Below are 24692 nucleotides of genomic sequence, written 5' to 3'. Positions count from 1 at the left end.
ACCTCTGAATCCCCTCCTCCGTCCTTGCTTCCCCTCATCCAGGAAGTGTGCTCTGATTAGAGGCGCTGATGGTTTCACCCCACCTGGCGCTGCCCAGGCATATGGCGGGTCCAGCCCAGGCCGCGACTGGCAGCGGAAGCACTCACCTTCCACGGCAGCGAGCTGCCCCACGTGCTGCTGTTCTCGGGCCTGCAGCGCCGGGCCCTGCATGAACAGCTCCGCGCCGCCTCGTTTGGAGCCCAGCCGGTTCACCAACTGCAGGGCAGACAGCAGAGGCCCACTTAGAGCCCATGGCTCCCCAAGGGGCCTGGGCAGTCTCTTTGAGGCCGTACAGGCCAGCTGTAGCATGGGGGGCCCACCATGGCTGTTCCTAGAGCTGCAGAGCCTGACCACAGGGAAAAGGGTACCAGGCGAGCCACTGTGTCCCCAGCACTGACCAGGAGCTTCCTGTGATGGTGGGGACACTCTCTGCTCTGTCCAGTGTAGTGGCCATGTGGGCTCTGAGTACTTGAAATAGAAGTGAATCTTCACCTAGAGTTAACTTTAACTGATTTAAATTTAAACCACTGTGTGTGGACAACAGTGACCGAAATGGACAGCACAGGTCCAGAGCTGACACGGGTCCATTTTTTCCCTGAGAGTTGCCATGGGGAGCAGGCACCACACGTCCCCCCTGAAGGATGCCAGCAGCAGCAGTAGCTAGCAGCCAGGAAGAACCACAGCCAGCACACACCTCCCCCAGACCATTGCCGGTCCCCCCGGGCCACGAGGACTGAGGGAGCTTCACCCAGGGCCCGCCTCCTCGGTCCCTGTCTTCTCAACATGGGCAGTGGGTGACAGTGGTCTGGTGTCCCCTCATCATGGATGGTGGGTGACAATGGTCTGGTTTCCCCTCTCTCATTGTGGTCAGGAATGGTGGTAACCAGGCAGGATCCCCAAGACAGGTCCCCTCAGCCCCCTCCCCCTGGGCCCACCCTCCTCACCTCACACTCATAGAGGCCCAGGTCCTCCTTGCCAGCTGCCCGGATCTCCAGCACCAGCAGGCCGCTGCGGGGCTCACTCAGGGTCTGGTATTTGCCCCCAGGGGTCAGCAGGGCCCCATCCTTGTACCATCTAAAGCCAACCCCGGGGGTGGTCAGGTGGGGTCTCCCCAGGTCCCCCATGCTCAGGACCCTCCCCTCACCCACCCCGCAGATCCAGATGTCCTTACAGAGGACATCCCTTACATCCCTCTTGGATGCCACCCACCCAACATCCTCTGTCCTCCTTGCTGCAGCTAGAGCTGTGTTCAGAACGTGCTGCAGCCCCATCGTGCCCACTTCTCATCGGAAAGCCTGAGTTTCTGTGTCCAGCCTACCCCAACCCAGCGAACAGGCTGCCCACCCTCATTTTTCAGGCAGGCAGGATGGCCCCAGGGAAGGCCCACCTGCCCACCTCCACCCTAGCCCCAAGCTGCCTGGCCCACCTGATCTGAGGGTGTGGGACACCTTCGATGGTGCAGGTGATCTGGGCATCTTCTCCTTCCACAAAGGGCACTGCCCGGACCTTGTTCACAAACCGAGGCGGGACTGCAGGGTCCAGGGAATGTGGGGAGAGGGGAGAGAGAGAGAGATTGAGAGATGGAGAAAGAGACAGAGACACAGAGAGAAAGAGATAGACAGATAGAGAGAGACACAGAGACAGAGAGATGGAGACAGAGGAACAGAGATACAGGGAGACAAAAAGACAGAGACAGAGACAGATAGAAAGAGACACAGAAATGGATACAGAAATACAGAGAAAGAAACAAAAAAGAGATGGACAGATAGAGACATAGAGATACAGAGAGAGACAGAGACAGAGAGAGACACCATGACGGAGCAGGACCCCACCCCCACCAGCGAGTCCCCCGACCTCAGTAAGACGTTCACACCCACCCCCTGCCAGCTCCATCCGCAGGCCCGTGCCCCCCCCATGAGGGCTGATACCCTTCCAATGCCCAGAGGGTGGGGCCTGGGCACTCACACTCTGGCCTTCCCCCCAGGGCTCACCTTGCACCAAGATCTTGCCCAGGGTGCTGGCATTGCCAGCAGCACTGGCTGCAAAGCACATGTACTGGCCAGAGTCGACACCAGTCAGGTTGTCCAGGATGAGGGCACACGAGCCATCAGGGTCTTCAATGAGGATGTGATGAGGGTCCGCCTCCACTGGCTTCCCATCTGGAAAGGAGAGGAGGGCCGTCACAGAGGGAACCCCATCAGGGACAAGAGACCGGGCCCGCCTGGGGGTCACAGTCGCAGGCTTTGATGGAGGAGGCTGCCCCTGTAACCCAAGAGCCAGTGTGGGTTCCCCGCCAGGGGTCTAGCAGGCCAAGCTGACCTGGAGCCCTGGATGGACACGTGGCGCACCGCCCCCCATCTACTTCCCCAGACCTCCCTGGGCACAGTGTAGCCTCTTAAAGGCAGGCTCTTAGCTGGAGGCAGGGGCCGGGCTGGGGGACCCAAACCCAAGGAGAGGACATCTCCTTCTGATAACCAGACCCTCAATCACCTCGCCAATGATTCTGCAACTGTCCGGGGGGCCTCCAAGGTCCTGACCCCACCTAGTAGACATACTCAGACACCACCCATTTCTTTAATCACCCTCATCCAAATGCCCATCTAACACGTCCAGCTGTAACACATTTCTTTCCTGGGAGAGGGATGGTGAGATGTGCATCTTTCGCTACAAAGAATTCTTTCCTCCATAAATATGTAAAATTTCATAGATGAACACTTTCCAATAGCTCTGTACTTTCCGAACAAGGTTGTTTAAGTTATAACAGTTCATAAGCAGCATCTTGACGTCTGATTCACAGGGAACCTTAAGAAACAGTTTAAAAATATATCCCCCCAAAAGCCTCCAGCTGCCACCTCATTTTTCTGTGTCCCTGTATGATAATTCCAGGAAAGAGTTGTTCTCACTCTCTGTCTCCAGGTGCTTCCCTTTCCATCCTTTCCCAAACCCACACCTCTTGGCTTTCACCTCGCACACGAAACAGCCCTTGGCAAGGCTACCGGTGATGACACTGTCAATCTGTGGTCAATTCTCAGTCTTCATCTTGCTGTCAGAAGACAATTCTCCATGGACTGCTGGCATTCCTGCACAGTCAGATCCTCTGGGCAAAGACACCTACTGCCAGCACTGACACCCCAGGAGCCATCCAGGGCAGCAGAGACAAGCCCTCACTTTCCTTCCCTATGAGACATTTGCTTGTCTTCCAGGACCATAAGTCGCTTCTCGCTCTGGAGGGAAGGATGAGAAGATGTACCAGTAGCCCCAGAAAAGCTCGGCATCTCCTAAAACTTGGGGGTTCTCTCTTGTGGTAAAACCCGCTGCATGAAGCTGACATCTGGTCCCTGGATGTGGAGATCAAGGCATGCGCAGCCCATGCTGCTTTTGCTGTGAGAAACAGCCTTTGGCTCTGACCTGGGGTCTTGTGTCTTTTGTTTGTATCTGGCTGGCAGGCTGGCTTGCTGGCTTGCAAGCCAAGAAACATCTCAGACCCTTCACAGTTTCTGATCTGCAATTTTGGCAGCAAGGAAGGGATACCTCTCAGAGACACAGCATCCCAAAAGAGAAAGAAAGTGGCCCGTGGGCCAGTTAACAGAACATGAGGGAGGTCCATGGGAATCAGTGGTGAACATACTGACCACACTTCATGGTCAGCTGGGCAGGAAACAGCTATTTGCTGCGAATGGAGAGAAACTGGGCAGGTGGCTGCAATCTGAGCACTGAGAAGTGGGTTCAAAGACAGACACTTGGATAGTGTCTTGGTTGATGTACTCTTTCCGTGCAGCGGGGACATTGCTGGTTCAGCCTCAGGTCAGCCCCACTTCCCAACAAATATTAGAACTCATGCTGAGTCCCAGGAAGGTTCCATTCCCTTCTTACCCCAGTCACAGAAACACACACCTACACTGGGTGCAAGGAGAGAGCCATCACCAATCCTGATGGGCAGAATGCAGGCAGGAGCAGGGCTAGAACTCAGAGATGAGAGGCATGGGCACCAAACATGTGCAGGATTCTTTTAGAGTTAACAGTAAAGGATCTCAGTGTTTGCTGTGAACCCTGGCTCGGGACAACTCCCTGATATAGACAAACCTCTACGGGGAACCATCAATAGCTGGCACATGGGCTCATGGCACCTGGATGGTGTCTAGAATGCTGGTGACACACTGGAGAAGATGATCCAAAGAGATGTAAGTGCTTCCTGACAGGTGGCCCTGCCTCCTTGGAAAACTCACTCAGCCCTTATGGGAAGACCCAGAAAGAGGATGGGAGATGTTACCATGGCTCTGGGCCAGTGGAAACCCCTGCTAAGTGGACCCCATCCAAAAGGTCACCACCATTAAAGTTAAACCCCAGCCAGGCAAGGGGCACAGAGCCCCTCCGAACAATGTGATATGGTTTTTAAGTCAAGGGGTCCCTGAAGCTAAAACAGATGGGATCAGTAGTGACAATCTTGCTGTCCCGTTTAGGGCTTTGAGCGAGCCCAAAACACTGGATATTACTGAGCTATGGAAGTGTGTCTTGTTCCATCCCTGGCCCCTTCCTCCTCCTCCACCTTCACCTCTGTTTAAGAGAAAAATAATCAGAAGTGGGCCTTCGTCTCCCTGTGCCCAGAGGGACCAGAGGCCCTACATGCCCATCTGATATGCCAGGCACTTCAGGCAGGGGGAGAACTTAGATTTTGATGACTCTGCTGGACACAGGCGTCTGATTCCACTGATGGGATGTGAGCAAGGTCCCCAGAGAGCAGGAAAAGTAATGTCACCTTGGGGTCAAGTCAGGGTGCTGTGACTGTGGCTTCTACCTCTGGACCCTGATGTTTGCTGTTTGGAATTCCCTGCTCCACACAAGGGTGGGGACACCCTACACTTGGATAGGTGGCTATAGAGCACGTAACCAGTTCCAGCCCAGCAACCTATCCCTTCCCAAGATTGCCAACAGAACCCCAGGAGGAGAAGGGAAGTTCCAGGCTTGCTGGGTGATGTGAAAGGAGCCAAGGTAACGAGAGAGGCCGAGTCCAAAATCAACAGCCAGAGAGAGTGGTGGCTGGCAGGAGATTGTCACCAGCCCAATCCAGTCACTGGTCCTGTGGCTCTAGCTGACTTGGACAGGGTGGCTGTAATAGGGTCTGCTGTGCAGGCTAACAGCTCCTGGTGGGAGTCCTGGGCATTGCAGCCACCTGCTTTTCCTTCCTGCTGGCATGCAAGGACCAAGACCAGAGGTCCCTGCATTCGCATGGGCATGATCTCTCATACACATCGCTGGTGCTCTCTGCTCCCTGCTGGCTGCCCCTGGGTGGGGGTGGGGGGTGGATCAGGACTTGGCCCTCTCCCCCGACACTCAAGCTTCCGCCAAATGAATGACACTTTGCTGGCTGCTGAGTCTGATTTCTCCTGCCACATGTTACTTTTCCTGGCAAAGGTTATGTGCTCACTGACCTCGAGATGTTGTGAACGCCCTGGCTATGTGGTTTGACACTTAACAGGCTATAGACAGGTGGGTTGAAGACACCCTTCCTTGGGTCCATGAACCGTGGAGGCAAAGTGAGGCCACTGAAAGGGCTCCCACCAGGGTTCCTGTGTAGAGCTGTTGCACTGCACGTGGCACTGAGCTCCAGTGCATGCCAGACAGGGGACTGCCAAGAGAGAGGCTCTGAGGTGAGGGGGGTGCACGTCACTTGGGGTGGACCCCCCCATCTGGCAGATGGGTGCCTCTCAGGGCCATCTGTGGTGTTTCCAACTGTGATGCTGCTTTAGGTCGGTGAACCGCCAGCTCTGGCCACACCACATGGCTGTGTATGCTGCCTGGAACACCTGCAGTTTGAGAACCTGTGTCGTCTGTCACAGAAGCTGCCCAGCATGAATTGACCGTCTGACTGTCCCTTGCTTCCTCTACTCACTGGACACAGCTGTCCTCAGAGGGGTCAAAGCCTGCAAGCTGCTCACAGGGTAATGGTCAAGATGAAAGGGACAGTGGATTGTCTGGATACAGTTGGGAACCTGGGATCCCACTCTGACTGTTCCTGGGCATGGTGCATCCCTCGTTCCCCTCAGACGCAGCCCGGCGGGCACACTTTCCTGGGGGCAGCCCAGCTGAAAGGTGGCGGCTGAGAGGCTCATTCTTACTTCTAAATAACTTTTATGGAATGGCTTTGTCTCTCTGGACCCACCGTCACAGGTGAAAGTTTTGGGTGTGAGAAGGGATGGCAGGGAAATGGAGCTGCACTACATATGGGTTCTGTGAGGCAGCTGGGAAGGGAGCTCCACAGATCCCAGGACCCCACAGACTCCAGAAGGATGATCCCCAGGGTGCTGCGGGGGACCAGCTGCTGCTCCACTGACTCTGGCCTGAAGCTCTGACAGTGGGACTGGGACGGCCCCTCTTTCACGTCCCAGCAAAATGCCCCTGCATGTCTTCTCCAGCCCCATTCTTAGCCATTCGTGGGTGAACAAATGCCCCAGCTGGTTGTGAACAAGCAGGACAGGAGGACTGACTTCCCTGGGACAGCTCCTCCAAAACCAGGACTGGACTTGGCTCCTGGGACTGAACTAGGGATTCAGGATTTACCTGCCAGCCCGGAGGAGGAGACCTACCTGCCAGCCAGGTGAGGCCTAATTAAGAGTATCTTGGTTTACCTGGGAGCCTGGACCACGCCAGATGGTCTATGCCACACTGTGATTTAGGGTGGGCGCTTTAAGCCGTACTGCATCAGCTTGACCTCAGAGGGGCCAGAGATTGAGGTCAGCCATGCAGGTAGTCAGCTTACGTGAATGCCCCAAAAGAAACCCTGGACAACAAGGCTCAACAAGTGAGTGTCCCTGGTTGGCCACACTCCGTGTGACGGCCCACATCTGTGCTGACAGAAACAGGCATGTCCTCACAACTCCACTGGGGGGACATCTGGACCACACCTGGATCCCCGACTGGACCCCACCCCATGTGCCTCTTCCCTTTTACTGCAGTCAACCAGAACCCTGAGTGGAACGGCTCTGCTGAGTTCTGTGAGTCCTAGTGAATCACTGAACCTGAAGGTGGTTATGGGACCCCCAACCTTGCAGTTGGTGTCCAGTGAGAATGGTCTTGGGCTCCTGAACTCGGTGTTCCTGGGGACCCCCAAACTTTGCGGCTCCCATCACACACAGAGTCAGATCTGAGACCCACACGGCAGCCCTCAAGGCCCAGCATTCCCCAGCCTCATTCCCCACTACACCTGCCTCAGCGCCTCCCCCTCCCCTGTCCTCCTGGAGCCTCACTGCCTATTTGGAGTTCCTCCAACATGTCTGTATGATGGCTACTCTCTGCCCTTCACTCTGCCTTATTTCTATGGCTGGTCACAAATATTACACATTTGTCTATGTGCTTGTCATCTGTCTCCTCCCCTAGAAGGTCAGCCTCCTTGGACAAGGTTGATCTGCCTGTTCACTGCACCTTCCCTGCACCTGGAATGGTACCTGGGCACTCAGCACAAACACGTCAAATGAGAGAGCTAATGAGTGAGATTCAGTGGTGGGCAGAGCCACTGCGTCAGGAACACGATGCATAGCTAAGCAGCCTCCGCCTCTGTCCCACCTCATCCGCCTGTGCACACTGGCCAGCCTGTCTTTGATTCAGGAGCAGGCAACCGGGACAGGAGGCCTGTCTCTTGTGTCCAGACCCCACCCTGGATCCCTGGCCCCCTGCCCAGCCTGATTCCCTCTGCGCAGCTCTTGCTTGTTGCAAGGTCAGTATCCACTGGCCCCCAAAGGCCTACCTTTGTACCAGCTCACAATGGGCTTGGGTGTGCCCGTCACACGGCAGGCCAGTTTGACTGTCTCGCCCAGCTCAGCCGTGCAGTCGGCCAGCTCCTCTTCAAAATCCGGGGGGCCTGAGGATACATACGCAGGGCCTGGAGCATTTACCCGTCCCCTCAGGTGCACACCTGGCAGGGCCAGAGCCCCACGACCAAGGGTGTGGTTGCAACAGATACCATCCCTTGTGAGCCTTTGTCCATAGTACCACACTAGGGCCTGGATGGGCATTAGGGTGAGTGACACAGTTTGGCTGTATACTGGGGAGTGGTAGGGACTGTGGAAAAAGAGGGCATGTTGAAATGGGATCCTCTCTCCTGTTCTAAGCGAGGAAGCAAAACCAAGACTTCTGGGCCCTTCACATCCCTAACACAGTCTGGGCACCTGCCTTGTGCTGGAAAGCCCCGAGTGAACCTCGAGGCTCCCCTCAATTCTGGTCAGGGCCAGCCCTACACTCTGACTAAGGGCTAACCAAGGGTAGAGTGAGTCACTTGCCCCAGAATCGAGCCCCTTCCCTTGTGCCTGCCCAGGTAGGGGCAGGGCGCCAGAGCTCAGGACCTGCCAACCTGGGTGCCCCCAAGCCAGACAGCCAGGCTGAAAGGTTCAGCCTCCCATCCAGCCTCGCCTCATGAGCCCAGGCACTCACGCCACACGGGCAGGGCCAGGCGCTGCTGGATGCCACAGATCTCCTTCACCCAGGAGTTCTTGGTGATGACCGTCCGCGCCTGCAGCAGGTACTTGCGTACTGAGTCCTCCCGCTCATGCCAAACCTCGAAGGCACGGTCATCGCCCTCCACCTTGTCGTTCAGGTCGATGTTGCTCAGCTGTGGGGGGAGGACGCAGGCTGACTGCCCAGATTCAGGCTGAGCCATGGTCACCCAGGACAGGGCTGCAGGACCGGCCACCAGCCTCCACCTGCCCGCACATCCTGCATGGCCTCCCTCTGCCCACCCAGGCTCCGCTGGCACCCTGCAAACCTTCATCATGTTCCGGAAGACGTAGCTGAAGGTGTCAGTGCGCGAGTCTCGCCTGGGCTTGCAGACCACCAGGTGGTGGCGGAACAGGAAGACATGCCGGTGGTGGCCCTTCCACGGCATCCGCGCACCCGGTGCCCCCTCCCACACAATGAAGTGGCCCTAGGAGAGCGGTGAGCCTGTGGTCAGCCAGGCCCAGCCTGGAGACCAGCCCTCCACAAGCCCTGGCCACCTGCCCAGGCCCTCCACTGCACCCGCAGCCCCAGACCTGGCGGATGGGCTCGCCTAGAGCCTCCAGGGTGCCCGGGTAGTTCTCCATGAGCGACACGTGCAGCTGGTTCTCGGCACGCTGCGGCAGGGCCGACACCACTGCGTAGGCCTGCTCTAGCAGTGCACAGTTCTGTCCATTCCGCGCCTTGTTGCGGATCAGCTCCTGGGGGAGACTGCGGGTCAGGGCGAGACCTGGGGTGGCTGGGCACGGGGGTGGCCCCGCAGCCCCTGGTCAGCCCTGCCTACCTTGAGGAGGGCCTGGTACTGCTGGATCCGCTCCACCGGCTGCTCCAGGAAGTGCTGCAGGGACGGCGGGGGTGGTTGCGAAGGATCTGCGGCTGACAGCACCTCCTCAGTGTATTTCTGTGGAAACCGCAGGGCTGGGTTCAGGGCAGCGGGGGCACAGCCTCCAGATGGCTTATGTCCCCAGAGCCCCAAAGCTGGTGGATCGGGGTCCCACACACAGACCCTCCTCCCCAGGTGGGCCCCACCGCTGCCCCAGGTGATGGCCGGTGTCGTTGTCTAACAGGTGAGCAGAGCTTGGGGTTGGGGGGAACCCTGCCCGCTTTTCTAAGCTAGGGGCCAGGGGGCCTGGGCAGGCTGAAGTGGGGCCTGAGCAGGGTCAGGGAAGATGATCTAAGAGCTGGAAGCCAGCATCAAGCCTGGTGAGTGGAGGCAGGGCTGACGGGCAGAGGGGCACCTTGTAGAACTCCTGCACGGCCATGCTGACCATCACCGACTCAGCCTGCACTCGGCCCACCAGGAACTCCAGATACTTCTCAAAGGCTGCCTGGTTCTTGATGAAGCACATGGCCACGTCATCATCCGTGTCGCAGCTGTGCAGCTCCTGTGAGAAGCTGCCATGGAGGGGAACAGTGGTCAGGTGAGGGCTGACATCAGGACCCTCACCCACGACCCACAACCCAGCCCCAAACCCTGAGGTTTGGGAAGAAACAGGCTCCTGCCCAGGGCCGGGTTCCTGTGGATGGCAGTGAGCGTTCTGGGCTGTGAGGGCCACGCATATGTGGTATTTCGGGGCGTGCACTTATGTGCAGGTGTGCAAGCACGTCAGGGAGTACGTGTCTGTGGGTGTACATGTATTCGTGTGTGTGCCATGTACATGTATGCCCACATGTGAAGGGCGGTGTGTGCATGTGCAGGTATGCGCATGTACTTGTGTGTGCCCATGTACGTGTGTGCGCACATTTCTGGGGTATGTCTGTGTACTTGGGTTGCAGTGGGTAGGTGTGCCACAGGCACTTCCGGGGATAAGCCAGGTGCACGTGCCTGTGTGCCTGGGGCCATGTGTGTCCTTGTACAGGTGTGTGGTGCACCAGTGGGTGAATCAAGTCATCAAAGGTTCTGTCTCTTCTCGACTCCTGCCCACTCTCCTGGAGTACAGCCCTGTCGGTACATGCATGCGCGAGTGTGAGCATCCACGTGTGTATGCACATGTGTGGTGTGTCCACGTGTGTGTAGGCATGTGTCTTGTGCATGTATGACTTGTATGTGCACATATGTGTCTACACATGTGAACAGTGTGTCCAAGTGTGTGTCTAAGCATGTGCGTGTGTACATGCGTGTACACACAGACCGGGGAATAGCCTTGAGGCCCACCCTGCATGCCCACCTGCTGTGGAAGTGGCTGATGTCCTGCACATTTCGGAAGATGACTGCCTTCTGGCTGGCCACGGCCGTGGGCACGTGGGGGCAGTGGTCCAGGTACTGCATGTGGTGGTTCTGCAGGAACTGCAGCTTGCCCACAAAGGTCTGCTCCGAGCTCAGCAGCTCCCGGATGATGGAGCTGGGTGGGGAGACAGCCATGAGAGGAAGACCCAGGAGCTTAGCTGCTGAACCGGGCACTTCCAAGTCACGTGCATCCTGCTGCCCACTTTCAGAATGGGCCTGGAAAGCTGGTGGAGGGAGGGCACCCTCACACACCAGGCAGCCCCACCACACGAAGTTTCCAGGCAAGGTCCCGCCGGCTAGAGGCCAGCCCCAGGGGATTTGGGTGTAATTAGCATCTTGGAGTCCCCCACAGGAACCCAACTTCCCACAGCTCCTGCCTGGTGGTCCCTCACCTCAGCCTCGTCTTGTACTCATCCTCTGATACAGCCTCCCCGGGGAACTCAGGGGCCTCAGCTGGCCCCCACTCAGGTGACAGCTGTTGAGAGACAGGAGAGGGTCATAGACAGCCTGAGCACTAGCCTGTCCTTCCAGGGCGAGGCTCCCACCTTCATGGGGAAGCGGGGTACAACCCCAGGACCACCCTTCCAGCCATCCAGGTACCTTGAGCCGCCTGTCCAGGTAGGCAGGAGACACCCAGCCTTGCCGAGAGAGGCTGGACTTGGTGGGTTTGGTACGCACAAGCCAGCGCAGCGGGTGCGCCGAGTCCAGCACCTCCACATACTGGCCCTCCCGCAGCAAGATGGCATCCTGCTCAGCCCCCAGGGGCAGGTAGTCAGCCGTGACCACATAGATGTCAAAGATCTGGGGGGGAAGTCACTGAGTCAGACCCGGAGAGGGGCCAGTGGGCCTCCCAAGGCCCCAGGCTACAAGGCCTCTGGAATTAAGTGGAGAAGCAGCAGCCATCCTGAGATTCCATGAAGTTCTAGAACAGGCCCAACCCATCTCTACTGATGGAAATCCTACCAGGAGTGCCAGGTGGCCCACCCCAAGGGGACAAGGAGGAACCTCTGGGGTGCTGGGGGTGTCCTGGGTCACAGTGGTGATATTGGCCACTCAGGTGTGTGCCCCACACCTCCTCTGCCCCAGCTCCCCCGGCCCCCTACACCAACTCCACCTTCACCCTGCCCCCGACACTCTCATACCCCCTTGCCCACCCTGCCCCACCCCTCCCCTGCCCATGCACCTCTCCCCGGGAGTCTCCATCCTCGGACTCTGAGGATGACTCCTGGACGCTGGAAGAGGGGCGTGACCGGCCATGCCGGGGGGACGCGGACGGCGTCTTGGACTCCTCATCGCTGTCACCTCCAGGCACCTGCAGTGTGGCTGGAGGACACAGGGCACATGATGCCTTCGAAGGGCCTGCCCCCCATGCCGCCCTTCCATGGGTCTACAGGGCATTCATGTGAGGAGGGGCCCCGGTCCTGGGGGCTCAGTCACGGCCACCCCTGCACCTCATTCCATCACCAGCTACCCTTACCCTGTGTGATCTTGGCTGACACCATCTCTGTGATCTGCGAAGTGAGCTTCTTCAGGAACTCCTCCGTGCCCACCTCGGCCAAGGACAGGTGGCCACAGGCCTCTGCTGCCGGGAGCTCTCCTGGGGGCCAGACCCTAGCTCAGCCAGCCATGTGCTCCACAGATGTGCCCAAACACCCGCCTCCAGGCCCACCCTGGGCTTGGGGGTCAGAGGAGCCAAGGGGACGCACAGACTTGGGCCAGAGCTGCCAGAAGCAGGGAAGGCTGACCACGACTAGGGGTCTCTTTGGCTCAAGGGCAACTGAGCCAAGGTGTGACTTAGGGGACCACAAACTCAGGGATGACAGTGGGGGCAGCAGGTGGTTGTGGGGAGAGCAGGCAGTCAGGGGACAGCAGGTAGCCAGCATGGTTGCAAGGCGGTGGGCAGGGGCAGCTAAGGGCAAAGCTGGGTAAATGGTCAGGCTGGGGTTGGAGCTTGGAGCTGTGGGGTCCCCAGTGGGGTTTGTGCCACCTCCATTCCTGTTGGCCACTTGGCCGCTGGTCTGGGAAGGGGCTCAGAAGGGACGGAGATCACAAGGAGCTCAGCCAGGAAGTATAATATGAGGGCAGGTTCTGGACACTGAAGGCAGGGGGCAGGACCCCCAAATTGTGGCCCGAGGGCTGGGGGGCCAGACCCCTGGCAGCTGTGGTTTGATGGCTTCAGGTTGACCTTGATGGAAGTGGGATCCTTTGCAGGTGTGAGGGGCTGGGAGGAGTTGCTGGGGTTAAGGGGGAATGAGGGCGGCTTGGGATGGGGGCAGCACAGGGAAGGGAGGGATGGGTAAATTAACAAAGCAGGTCAGTGGAGAAGTGATCCCAAAGGTGGGCAATGGGTACATGGGGTGCACAGCTCCCTCCTCTCAACTTCTGGGCAGACTCAGTATTCTCCACAAAACAATTTTTTAAAGATGCCAAGGTGCTGGGGCACTGTGCAGGTGGCCAGGAAGTGGCTGGACATGTCAGGGGGCAGGCACACTTAGAGACTGGGAGTAGGGGGACCCAGCTTGGGGGCAGGGGGAGAATCCCAGACAGAGTGGGGGCCCTGCCGGCAGCATAGCCAGCACCTGCCTCCCCGAGCTGCCCTCATGCCAGCCCTGACTCAGCAGCTGCCTGCTCCTAGGCATCCGTACAGCCCCCTGGACATGAGCTCTAAGCCAAGGGCTGGCCCAGCCCAGGGGCCCCCGTGAGCTTCCACATCCTCGAGGGTCAGAAATGGCCCGGAGACCAACCAAAGCTCAGAATTAGGCCCATAAGAGGGCAGGGAGGCCCAGCCCAGGGCGAGGCAAGCAGGTGTTCCTAGGGCCACATGGTCCGGAGGAGCCTCACGGTCCTGGGGCCTGCCAGCTGGGCAGCCTCCTCCACACCTCCTGTCCCCCACCCCGCACAGATGTGTGCCCACCCAGCCCGTACCTTTCCTCTGCCCAGCGAGGTCAGTGAAACCTGAAGGTTCCGACATCTGTTCGGAAACAGCTTGGATCCTAAAGGGAGAGGAGGTATCCTGAAGGGCCTGACAGAAAAGAGGGTCTGGGGGCAGTGGGCCTGGATGCCACAGGGCCCTGGGGAAGTCCTCTCTTTACAATGGGGACCCAAGCCACATGGCCCAAGGTGGGCAGAGCTGGGCTGGGATCTGTGATGGAGCTCCCTCCCCAGCAGCAGCACTGCCCCCCCACCCAGGGCCAGGACCCCACTCTCCCAGGACCTGCACTCCCAGGACCCGCACTCCCGGGACCTCACTCTTGGCCCCTCTGGCTCTTGAGCAGCCCCTCACTCACCCCTGCAGGAAGGTGGAGATGAGGGCCTCCTTCACCCTGGCCTGCTCCTCCGCTGCCCCAGTCTCCTTAGGTACTGTCAGGAGAACAGGGTGAGCGACCAGGCTGACACCTCATACCCTTGAGCTCTGATTCTGATCGGGACCCCTGCCAGGGATGCCCGGACCACCCCCCAGGGGGCCTTGGCCCTGTCATCTGGAGCCCCGAGGAAGACTGTGCCCAGTGTCCCAACTTGGCCCACGGTCATCCCACCACTGGTAGGGACGGGAATGGGGTCTGCACTTGACTCACCCGCCCTGGGAAGAGCTGAGAGGGACCCAGGAAGAAACCACTGAGGGTGGCAGGGTGTCTCTAGGAGGGTCTCAGCTAGCTGAGCGGAGCCCACAGGGTAGGGGGTGGGAGCTGGCCCATGAGCTCTGAGGCTGTACACTACCCACACTGCCCCTCTCCCACTCCTGGCTGGGTCACCCATGCCCACTCACAGCCAGAGACGTGCAAGCTTGCGGAACAGAGGGCCTGGCCAGCAGCGTTTGTGGCGATGCAGGTGTAGGTGCCCTGGTGCTGTCGGTCCACATCCAGAAGGACCAGGTTGTGCTGCTGGGCAGAGCTGGCCACTGTGTAGCCCGGCGTGTGGCGGCCGATCCACAGCACGCCCTGCTCAGCCTCCTCCCGCAGCCAATGCACAGCTGGGGGTGGGTCTCCTGCAGGCAGGATTATATGGTGGACAGTCTCCCCACACCAGGAGGGCGGCTCTGGGAGGCAGGGGTCACCTCTGAGCCTCCCTAGGAGGGTCCTGAGTGGGGGCAGGGAGGGGACCTCCCTGGGGGCTCTCCTGAGTGGGACAGGGAGGCAGGACATCTCACCTTCAACCTTCACTGAGAAGGTGATGCTGGAGCCCTTCTTCACCTTCTTGGAGGTGAACTTCTCCAGGAATCGGGGTGGCACCAGCTGTTGGTGTACATCTGGAGAGACATGGGGCGGCTGGTGGTAAACAGTCACCGATGCAGAGCCCCAGTTCCACGTGGTCGTCCCCCTCACGCACCCTCACTGAACCTGTTCCCAGTGCCCACCCCACCCTCCCTCCCTCTGCCCTCTGGGGTCGGCTCACCGAATGCTGGCTTCTCTTCTGGTTCATTGGGGCCTGAAGAAAGCACAGAAGTCAGATCTACAGCACCAAGGTGCCCCCTCCCCTGAGTGGGCCTGCCTAGCAGGGTGTGGGTCCCGAGGATGGCCCCGCCCACTCCTACACACAGCACCTTTCCTAAACCTGGCCATGCAGACATGGAATTCACACTCAGTCCCCACGGACCAGATGGAATGTTACCCATGCCCGCCCAGGACTCTGGGGCGTTGCTCTGAAACCAACTCGGGGATGCTTGAGCTCAAAACACCACACTGAAGCAATGCCGCAGGCAGTGTTGGGTCCCTAGACCAGGGCAGATTTGGGCAAGACTTGGAATCACCTTGCAGTGCTCAGAACTCTGGAAAATAAGGAAGTTCAGACCTCTACTCCCCAAATTACTACCTGCCTCTTCCTCTGCAGTCTACGGAGGGCCCCATGTTTGCCTGGGCCTACTCCACCAGCTAGCTATCCTGCCTGCTGGTCAGTTTTCATGGGCCCCACGCCCTCTAAGGGCCCATGTTCTCTGGGAGCCAGCTTCTGGCCACCTGTGACTTCCGCACACAGGGGCAGTGACCACTGGGCCCTAGCTCCCAGGCTTGCCACAGCATGGTTTATAGGTGGACATCAACCTGGGTGTGGACACCAAGCTCTGCTGCATCCCTGAGCACCCACCTCGGACCAGCAGCCGAGCAGACGAGTAAGCAGCACCCACGGTGTTGCTGATGTAGGCCGAGTACTGGCCAGCATCCTCTCTGGTGACCGAGACAATCTCCAGGGTGTGCAGTGTCTTCCTGTCCGTCATGCAGATGTGTGCAGATGCAGTCAGGGGCTGCCCATCTTTGAACCAGTACAGTCGAGGCGTGGGGTAGCCTGGGACCGCAGGGGGAGTGGTTAGCACCGGGCCACAGCCCAGTGGTCACCATGCCCTCCACAGGCCCTCAGAGACCCCTGGGTGATCTAACCCTAACCCTAACCCTCCCTCTGGTGGGAGGCAGCTCCTTGCCCTTCATCCCTCTCCCCCTTACCTTTCACCTTGAGCTGGAACTTGGCCAGACCTGTGCCGGGGGCCACCTGGAGATCTTTCAGGTCCTCCACGACCTGCGGCAGCTGCCCCTCCTCTGAGGTAGACTCCGTGCCCTCCTGCTCCCGGCTGGCAGGGAGAACAAAGAAGGGGCAGATGCGAGATGGACCAGTGAGGGGTCCAGGACAGGAGGGGACCAGGGTCAAGTGTGGATGGCTTCTGAGGTCTCCTCTTTCCTGGACAGAGACTGCTGTGGCCTGGTTGAAGGCTCCAGGATTTGGATTCTGTCAGTCCAAGCCAGCATTGCCACCCCCCGCAAAGGGCCCAGGACCACCCCTTCATGGCCCTCTACCTGGACAGGTAGCCTCGGGCGCTGAAATAGGACGAGGTTTCCGTGGCCTCTGCAGCAGTGTCGTAGTCGGTGCTGGTCACTGAGGATGAAGGGTGGAGCTGAAGCGAGGCCTGCACCCCATCTGCCTGGGGAACGGGTCCCACCCCAGAGGCTACCTGATTCTCACTGCACAGCCATTCCTGGGAGCCACTCACACTTCTGAGTCAGAAGGCATGGGGGACACAGCTATCCTGCGGCCCCTCCTTGTCCCCAGGCTGTTACCAGCCCATGTTTCCAGGCCTATAACTAACTACAAGACCCAACACATTATAAATACTGGGCTTCATAAATAGGAGACAGTGGCAACAACAGCATCTTCCAGTTCCAGCCAACTAAGGAACAAGGATAACACAGGCCTCAAAACCAACAGCAGGGACTTCAACTTCTAGCCACAATGGAGAAGAGGGTCTGGATTTATCATCTGCTAAGGTCTGAATGTTGTGTCCCCCCAAAATTCATATGCTGAAGTCCTAACCCCCAACATGATGGTGTTTGAAGATGGGATCTTTCTGAGGTGATCAGGCTTAGATGAGGTCATGAGGGTGGAGCCTCATGAATGGGATTAGTGCCCTTATAAGAAGAGACCCCTTGCCCCTTCCCCCATGTGAGAACACAGTGAGAGGATGGCCATCTGCAACTCAGAAGAGGGCTCTCACCAGCACCCAACCACGCTGGCACCCTGATTTCAGACTTCCAGTCTCCACAACTTTAAGCAATAAATTTCTGTTATTTAAGCTGCACAGTCTATGGTACTTTGTTATAACAGCCTGAACTAAGACACTGGCCCCCTGAAACAACCAAAGGAAAACAAACACAATACACAAAACAATGGTTATGATGTTGTGATTTATAATAAGAAATATATGTTTGGTCTTCCTCCTGTTCCTGACTCAGAGGTCCTAAACCCTTGGAATTTCCTAAGTGAGGAGAGGCACAGAGGTGGGGTTTTTTATGTTAATGAAGTGATTTTCCAAAAGCCCCTAAGGATGGGGGCTGGTTGCCAGGGTAACCAACCATGTGACTAGAAGGTTGGGATCCCCTGACGTCCATGGAGGGGAGAGGGGCTGGAGATTGAGTTCAATCCTAGGAATAAACCTACCTAAGGAGGCAAAAGACCTGTACACCGAAAACTATAAGATGCTGATAAAGAAATCAAAGATGACACAAACAGATGGAGAGATATACCATGTTCTTGGACTGGAAGAATCAATATTGTCAAAATAACTATACTACCCAAAGCAATCTACATATTCAATGCAACCCCTGTCAAATTATCAATGGCATTTTTCACAGTAGAACAAAAAATTTTACAACTTGTATGGAAACACAAAAGACCTTGAATAGCAAAAGCAATCTTGAGAAAAAAAAAAAAAAAACGGAGCGGGAGGAATCGGGCTGCTGACTTCAGACTATACTACAGGGCTACAGTAGTCAAGACAGTATGGTACTAGTGCAAACACAGAAATATAGATCAATGGTAGAGGAGAGAAAGCCCAGAGATAAACCCATGCACCTATGGTCAACTAATCTATGACAAAGGAGGCCAGAATATACAATGGAGAAAAGACAGCCTCTTCAATAAATGGTGCTGGGAAAACTGGGCAGCTACACGTAAAAGAGTGAAATTAGAACACTCCATAACACCATACACAAAAATAAACTCAAAATGGATTAAAGACCTAAATGTAAGGCCAGACACTATCAAACTCTCAGAGGAAAACATAGGCAGAACACTCTATGATATAAATCACAGCAAGATCTTTTTCAACCCACCTCCTAGAGTAACGAAAATAAAAACAAAAATAAATAAATGGGACCTAATTAAACTTAAAAGCTTTTGCACAGCAAAGGAAACCATAAACAAGACGAAAAGACAACACTCAGAATGGGAGAAAATATTTGCAAACGAAGCAACTGACAAAGGATTAATCCCCAAAATATACAAACAGCTCATGCAGCTCCATATCAAAAAAACAAACAACCCAATCAAAAAATGGGCAGAAGACCTAAATAGACATTTCACCAAAGAAGACATACAGATGGCCAAGAGGCACATGAAAAGATGCTCAACATCACTAGTCATTAGAGAAATGCAAATCAAAACTACAATGAGGTATCACCTCATACCTGTCAGAATGGCCTGCATCACAAAATCTATAAACAATAAATGCTGGAGAGGGTGTGGAGAAAAGGGAACCCTCCTACACTTTTGGTGGGAATGTAAATTGATACAGCCACTATGGAGAACAGTATGGAGGTTCCTTAAAAAACTAAAAATAGAACTACCATGTGACCCAGCAATCCCACTACTGGGCATATACCCTGAGAAAACCATAATTCAAAAAGACACATGCACCCCAATGTTCATTGCAGCACTATTTACAATAGCCAGGACATGGAAACAACTTAAATGTCCATCAACAGAGGAGTGGATAAAGAAGATGTGGTACATATGTACAATGGAATATTACTCAGCCATAAACAGGAACGAAATTGGGTCATTTGTAGAGACGTGGATGGACCTAGAGACTGTCATACAGAGTGAAGTAAGCCAGAAAGAGAAAAACAAATATCGTATATAACGCATATATGTGGAATCTGAAAAAACTGTATAGACGATCTTATTTACAAAGCAGAAATAGAGACACAGACATAGAGAACAAACCTATGGATACCAAGGGGGAAAGGGAGGGTGGGATGAATTGGGAGATTGGCATTGACATATACACGCTATTGATACTATATATAAAATAGATAACTAAAGAGAACCTACTGCACAGCACAAGGAACTCTACTCAATGCTCTGTGGTGACCTAAATGGGAAGGAAACCCAAAAAAGAGGGGATATGTGTATATGTATAGCTGATTCACTTTGCTGTACAGTAGAAACTAACACAACACTGTAAAGCAACTATACTCCAATAAAAAAATTTTTTTAAATCACCAATGGTCAATGATTTAATCAGTTGTGCCTGTGTAATGAAGTCTCCATAAAATCCCAAAAGGATAGGGTTCAGACAGCTTCCTGGCTGGTAAACACATGGACACTGGGGGAGAGTGGCATGCTTGGCCCTGCCCCTTCCCACGTGCCTTGCCTATACGTCTCTTCCATCTGGCTGCTCCTGAGTTATACCCTTTTATAATAAAGCGCTGATCTAGTAAGTGAAATGTTTCTCTGAGTTCTGTGAGCCACTTTAGCAAATTATTAAAACCCAAGGAAGGGGGTCATTGGAACCTCTAATTTATAGCATGTTGGCCAGAAGCACAGGTGACAACCTGGACTTGCAGCTGATATCTGAAGTGGTGGGGGAGGCAGCCTTGTGGGACTGAGCCCTTAACCTATGGGATCTGATGCTATTTCCAGGTGGATGGTGTCAGAATTGAGTTGAACTGTAGGGCACTCGGCTGGTGTCTCAGAGAATTTCTTTCTGTGGGAAAAAAACCCCCACACACATTGGAATTGGGTACAGAATCATCAGAATGGTTAAGATGAATGAAGGAGAGTGATGTATTAGAGATAGGAAACAACGGTGAGCCCTATAATTGCCCCAGCTTCCTGACTTAAGTTTACAGGAAAAGGAAACTAAGGCAGAGCCAGGCAGACCCTGAGTTGAGGAGACAGCTGATGTCCTGAGAGACAAAGGCAGCCTGTGCCCATGGAACAGAAAACCAGAGAAAAGAAAGCTGCACAGAGAGAGGGCCCTCTCCCTCGAGGATGCCACAGAACACTGATTGGCACATGCACACAGGAAAGAGCCATCTGAAAGCACTAGAGGCAGTAGTACCAGAGGAGCACGAGGGCTGGAATAATGTCTGTTTACAGTCAGATTAGAAACTTTCATAATTCACAGGGCATCAGGTTGAGTACTCAGGAACACTCTCACTTCAGCAGATGAAGATGATCAGCTTTGGACTGAGCACTGCCTTGGCCCCAAATAACAAATCACACAAGCCAGACCCAAAAGGATCAAGCTGCTTCCAAGTAACACACTGTGTTGCTCAAGAACACCTGCAGAAACACAAAATATCCAGCTCCCAACAGGGTTAAATTCACACTGTCAGGCATTCAGCCAAGACTGTCCGACATGCAAGGAGGCAGGAAACACACAACCTATAATGTGTAGAATAATCAATTGTCAAAACCAAGTCAGATTTGACACAGATGTTAAAACTGGGAGATAAGGACATTAACACAGGTATTAGAACTGTATTCCATGTGTTTGAAAAGTTAAGATGAGATATAGAACATATAAAAAAGACTCAAGTAGAACTTCTAGAGATAAACAATACAATGGATGGGATTGATAGCAGATTAGATACTACAAAAGAATAGTGAAAATAAAAGCATAGCAATAGAAACTATGAAAAATGAAATGCATAGAGAAAGAAGAATTTTATTAATAAAAATGGAAAGGGATTATTAGTAAGCTGTAGTACAACTGCAAGTGGCTCGATTATGTGTAACTTAACTTCCCAAATGAAGGGGGAAAGAAAAAATAATTGAAGAAATAATGCCTCCCCCAAATTTCAAACTTAATGAAAACTATTAACCCAAAATTCCTAGAAGCTCAATTAACTGCGCAAGGAATATAAATAAAGACAAGTGCACCAAAGACTATGATCAAATTACTCAAAACCAATGATAAAAAAAAGTCTTAAAAAGTATCCAGAGATCATGTTTGCAGAAATTGACAAGCTGATCCTAAAATTCATAAGAAAATGCAAGAGACTCAGGATGGTCATAAAATCTTGAACAAGAACCAAGTTGGCAGACTCACAGTTAAAAATTTCAAAACAATATTATACATGGTTACAATAGTCAAAACAGTGTGGTAATGGCATAATGACAGACATTTGGATGAAAGGAATAGAATTGCGAGTCAGAAATAAACCTACACATTTAATAGAAATTCGTTTCTGACAAGAGTTCCAAGACAATTTTATGAGGGAAAATAGTCTTTTCAACAAATAGTGCTAGGACAACTGGATTTCCACAGGAAAAAAATGAATTGGGGCCCTTACCTCATACCATATACAAATATGAACTCAAAATGTACCAAAGACCTAAATATGAGAGAAGAAAGCATAAGCGTAAATCTTTATAACTTTGGATTAGACAGTGGTTTCTTAGACATGACAAGTAAAGCACAAGAAACCAAAGAAAAAGTAGATAAACTATACTCCATCAAAATTTAAAACTTTTGTGCATCAAAGAACACTCAAGAAAGTGACAAGACAACCCACAGAATGGGAGAAAAGATTTGAAAATCATATATCTGAGACAACTAGGGCACGTGCTGGATGCTGGTGGGGGACCCCAATGCCCAAGGAGACAGGAAGAACCCGCAAGAAAACCAGCAGGACATGAGGGGACTGAGGGGGAGGAGAAGTGGAGGTTGGACAGGACCAGCGCCCCTGAGGTGTGGCTGAGAGGTGGGGAGGGGTTCCCATGCCTGGGGGGACCCGCGGGGGCTTGGATCAGAGGGGAGTGGGCCCAGCATTTCCCCTGCTCAATCGGCTGGGGACGTCTGCCCAGCTCTCGGGCCAGGTCCTATGCCCTCAGAGGTCCTCTCCAGGCCAGGTTGGTCCTGGGGATGTAGGAGGAAGGCCTGGGAGATCAGGAGAGGAAGGTGGGAGGGGCCCTCTGGGACCAGAGGAGCAGGAAAGGAGCAGAGGGAATTTGCCCCGCCCACTCGAACCAAGGAAGCCTGCTGGGCTCCAAGGTGGGGTCCCCCACCCCCTGAGACCAGAGGCAGGAGACACGCCTGGGCCCCTTCTGTTCTGTTGAGCCTAAGCCCCACACCCCACACCTCCCAGGGCCTTTTCCAGCCCTGTGGGTCCTAAGCATAGGCCCCACCCACCACCTAAACCTCAACCCTGCTTAGGCCCTGCCCTCCATAGCCAAGGCCTTTTCCACCTTTTTTTTTTCTCCTCCTCTTTTTTATTACTGTGATTCTGTTTTACCTTCCAGTTATTGTTTCATCTATATTCTTATTTTTATATTTTTTCTAACATATCTGTTAGTTTCCTAGTCTAATTTTATGTTTTACTTTGTTATTGTTCTTTCTTTTTTTTTTTTTTTTGCTGTCCTGTGCAGCTTGCAGGATCTTGGGTTCACGAGCTGAAACTCCTGTGGTGGGAGGTCTGAGTCCGAACCACTGGACTAACAGAGGAACTCAGACCCCAGGGAATATGCATCAGAGTGAGGTCTCCTGGAGGTCCTCCTCTCAGCGCCAAGACCCAGCTCTACCCAACAGCCTACAGACTTCAGCATTGGAAGCCTGAGGCCAAAAAACCACTAAGACAGGAACACAATCCCACTCATAAAAAAAAAAAGAGATGGCAAGAAAAATATGTCATGGATGAAGGAGCAAGGTAAAAACCTGCAAGACCAAATAAATGAAGAGGAAATAGGGAATCTAACTGAAAAAGAATTCAGAATAATGATAGTAAAGATGATCCAGAATCTCGGAAATAGAATGGAGCCACGGATTGAGAAAATACAAAAAATGTTTAACAAAGATCTAGAAGAACTAAAGAACAAACAAACAGATGAACAACACAATAATTGAAATGAAAAATACACTAGAAGGAATCAACAACAGAATAACTGAGGCAGAAGAACGAATAAGTGAGCTGGATGACAGAATGGTGGAAATAACTGCCGAGGAGCAGAATAAAGAAAAAAGAATGAAAAGAATTGAAGACAATCTCAGAGACTACTAGGACAACACTAAACGCACCAACATTCGAATATAGGGGTCCCAGAAGAAGAAGAGAAAAAGAAGGGGTCTGAGAAAATATTTGAAGAGATTATAGTGGAAAACTTCCCTAACATGGGAAAGGAAATAGTCACCCAAATCCAGGAAGCACAGAGAGTCCCATACAGGATAAACTCTAGGAGAAACACACCAAGACACATATTAATCAAGCTAACAAAAATTAAATTCAAAGAAAAAATATTAAAAGGGGAAAACAAAAAATAACATAAAAAGGAATCCCCATAAGGTTAACAGCTGATTTTTCAGCAGAAACCCTACAGGCCAGAAGGCAGTGGCAGGATATACTTAAAGTGATGAAAGAGAAAAACCTACAACCAAGATTACTCTACCCATCAAGGATCTCACTCAGATTCAACAGAGAAATCAAAAGCTTTTCAGACAAGCAAAAGCTAAAAGAATTCAGCACCACCAAATCAGCTTTACAACAAAAGCTAAAGAAACTTCTCTAGGCAGGAAACACAAGAGAAGAAAAAGACCCACAAAAACAAACCCAAAACAATTAAGAAAATGGTAATAGGAACATACATATGGATAATAACCTTGAATGTAAATGGATTATATGCCCCAACCAAAAGACACAGACTGGCTGAATGGATATAAAAACAAGACCTATATATATGCTGTCTACAAGAGACCCAATTCAGACCTAGGGACACATACAGATTGAAAGTGAAGGGATGAAAAATGATATTCCATGCAAATGTAAATCAAAAGAAAGCTGGAGTAGCAATACTCATATCAGATAAAATAGACTTTCAAATAAAGACTGTTATAAGAGATAAAGAAGGACACTACATAATGATCAAGGGATCAATCCAAGAAGATGATATAACAATTGTAAATGTTTATGCACCCAACATAGGAGCACCTCCATACATAAGGCAAATACTTACAACCATGAAAGGGGAAATCGACAGTAACACAATCATAGTAGGGAACTTTAACACCCCACTTACACCAATGGACAGATCATCCAAACAGAAAATAAATAAGGAAACACAAGCTTTAAATGACACAACAGGCCAGATAGATTTAATTGATATTTATAGAACATTCCACCCAAAAGTGGCAGAATACACTTTCTTCTCAAGGGCACATGGAACATTCTCCAGGACAGATCACATCTTGGGTCACAAATCAAGCCTTGGAAAATTTAAGAAAATTGAAATCGTATCAAGCATCTTTTCTGACCACAACGCTATGAGATTGAAAATCAATTACAGGAAAAAATTGTAAAAACCACAAATACATGGAGGCTAAACAGTGCACTACTAAATAACCAAGAGATCAGTGAAGAAATCAAAGAAGAAATAAAAAAATACATAGAAACAAATGGCAACA

The 24692-nt window shown here is 53.0% G+C and overlaps 1 protein-coding gene across 1 annotated transcript in view; it reads right to left on the bottom strand.

The window, feature by feature from the left end:
* The window catches only part of OBSCN (obscurin, cytoskeletal calmodulin and titin-interacting RhoGEF), a 108717-nt gene that overhangs the window by 23460 nt on the left and 60565 nt on the right, over positions 1-24692 (bottom strand). Inside the window, exons 50-72 of the mRNA XM_057540441.1 lie at positions 16531-16609; positions 16183-16307; positions 15830-16027; positions 15143-15175; positions 14898-14996; positions 14517-14735; positions 14038-14110; positions 13676-13743; positions 12228-12347; positions 11934-12073; positions 11351-11551; positions 11143-11225; positions 10692-10865; positions 9762-9918; positions 9308-9424; positions 9060-9224; positions 8795-8953; positions 8464-8641; positions 7781-7894; positions 2031-2198; positions 1466-1568; positions 984-1113; positions 147-255 (exon numbers count right to left, since the gene is read on the bottom strand). Coding sequence (XP_057396424.1) covers positions 147-255; positions 984-1113; positions 1466-1568; positions 2031-2198; positions 7781-7894; positions 8464-8641; positions 8795-8953; positions 9060-9224; positions 9308-9424; positions 9762-9918; positions 10692-10865; positions 11143-11225; positions 11351-11551; positions 11934-12073; positions 12228-12347; positions 13676-13743; positions 14038-14110; positions 14517-14735; positions 14898-14996; positions 15143-15175; positions 15830-16027; positions 16183-16307; positions 16531-16609 — 3012 coding nt within the window. The remainder of the gene's footprint in view (positions 1-146; positions 256-983; positions 1114-1465; positions 1569-2030; positions 2199-7780; positions 7895-8463; positions 8642-8794; positions 8954-9059; positions 9225-9307; positions 9425-9761; positions 9919-10691; positions 10866-11142; positions 11226-11350; positions 11552-11933; positions 12074-12227; positions 12348-13675; positions 13744-14037; positions 14111-14516; positions 14736-14897; positions 14997-15142; positions 15176-15829; positions 16028-16182; positions 16308-16530; positions 16610-24692) is intronic.

The sequence above is a fragment of the Balaenoptera acutorostrata genome, chromosome 2, assembly GCF_949987535.1.
Source record: "Balaenoptera acutorostrata chromosome 2, mBalAcu1.1, whole genome shotgun sequence".
In the NCBI taxonomy this organism is placed as follows: Eukaryota; Metazoa; Chordata; class Mammalia; order Artiodactyla; family Balaenopteridae; genus Balaenoptera; species Balaenoptera acutorostrata.
The sequence above is the reverse complement of the archived record's forward strand: the minus strand, read 5'-3'. Positions and strand labels throughout refer to the sequence as shown.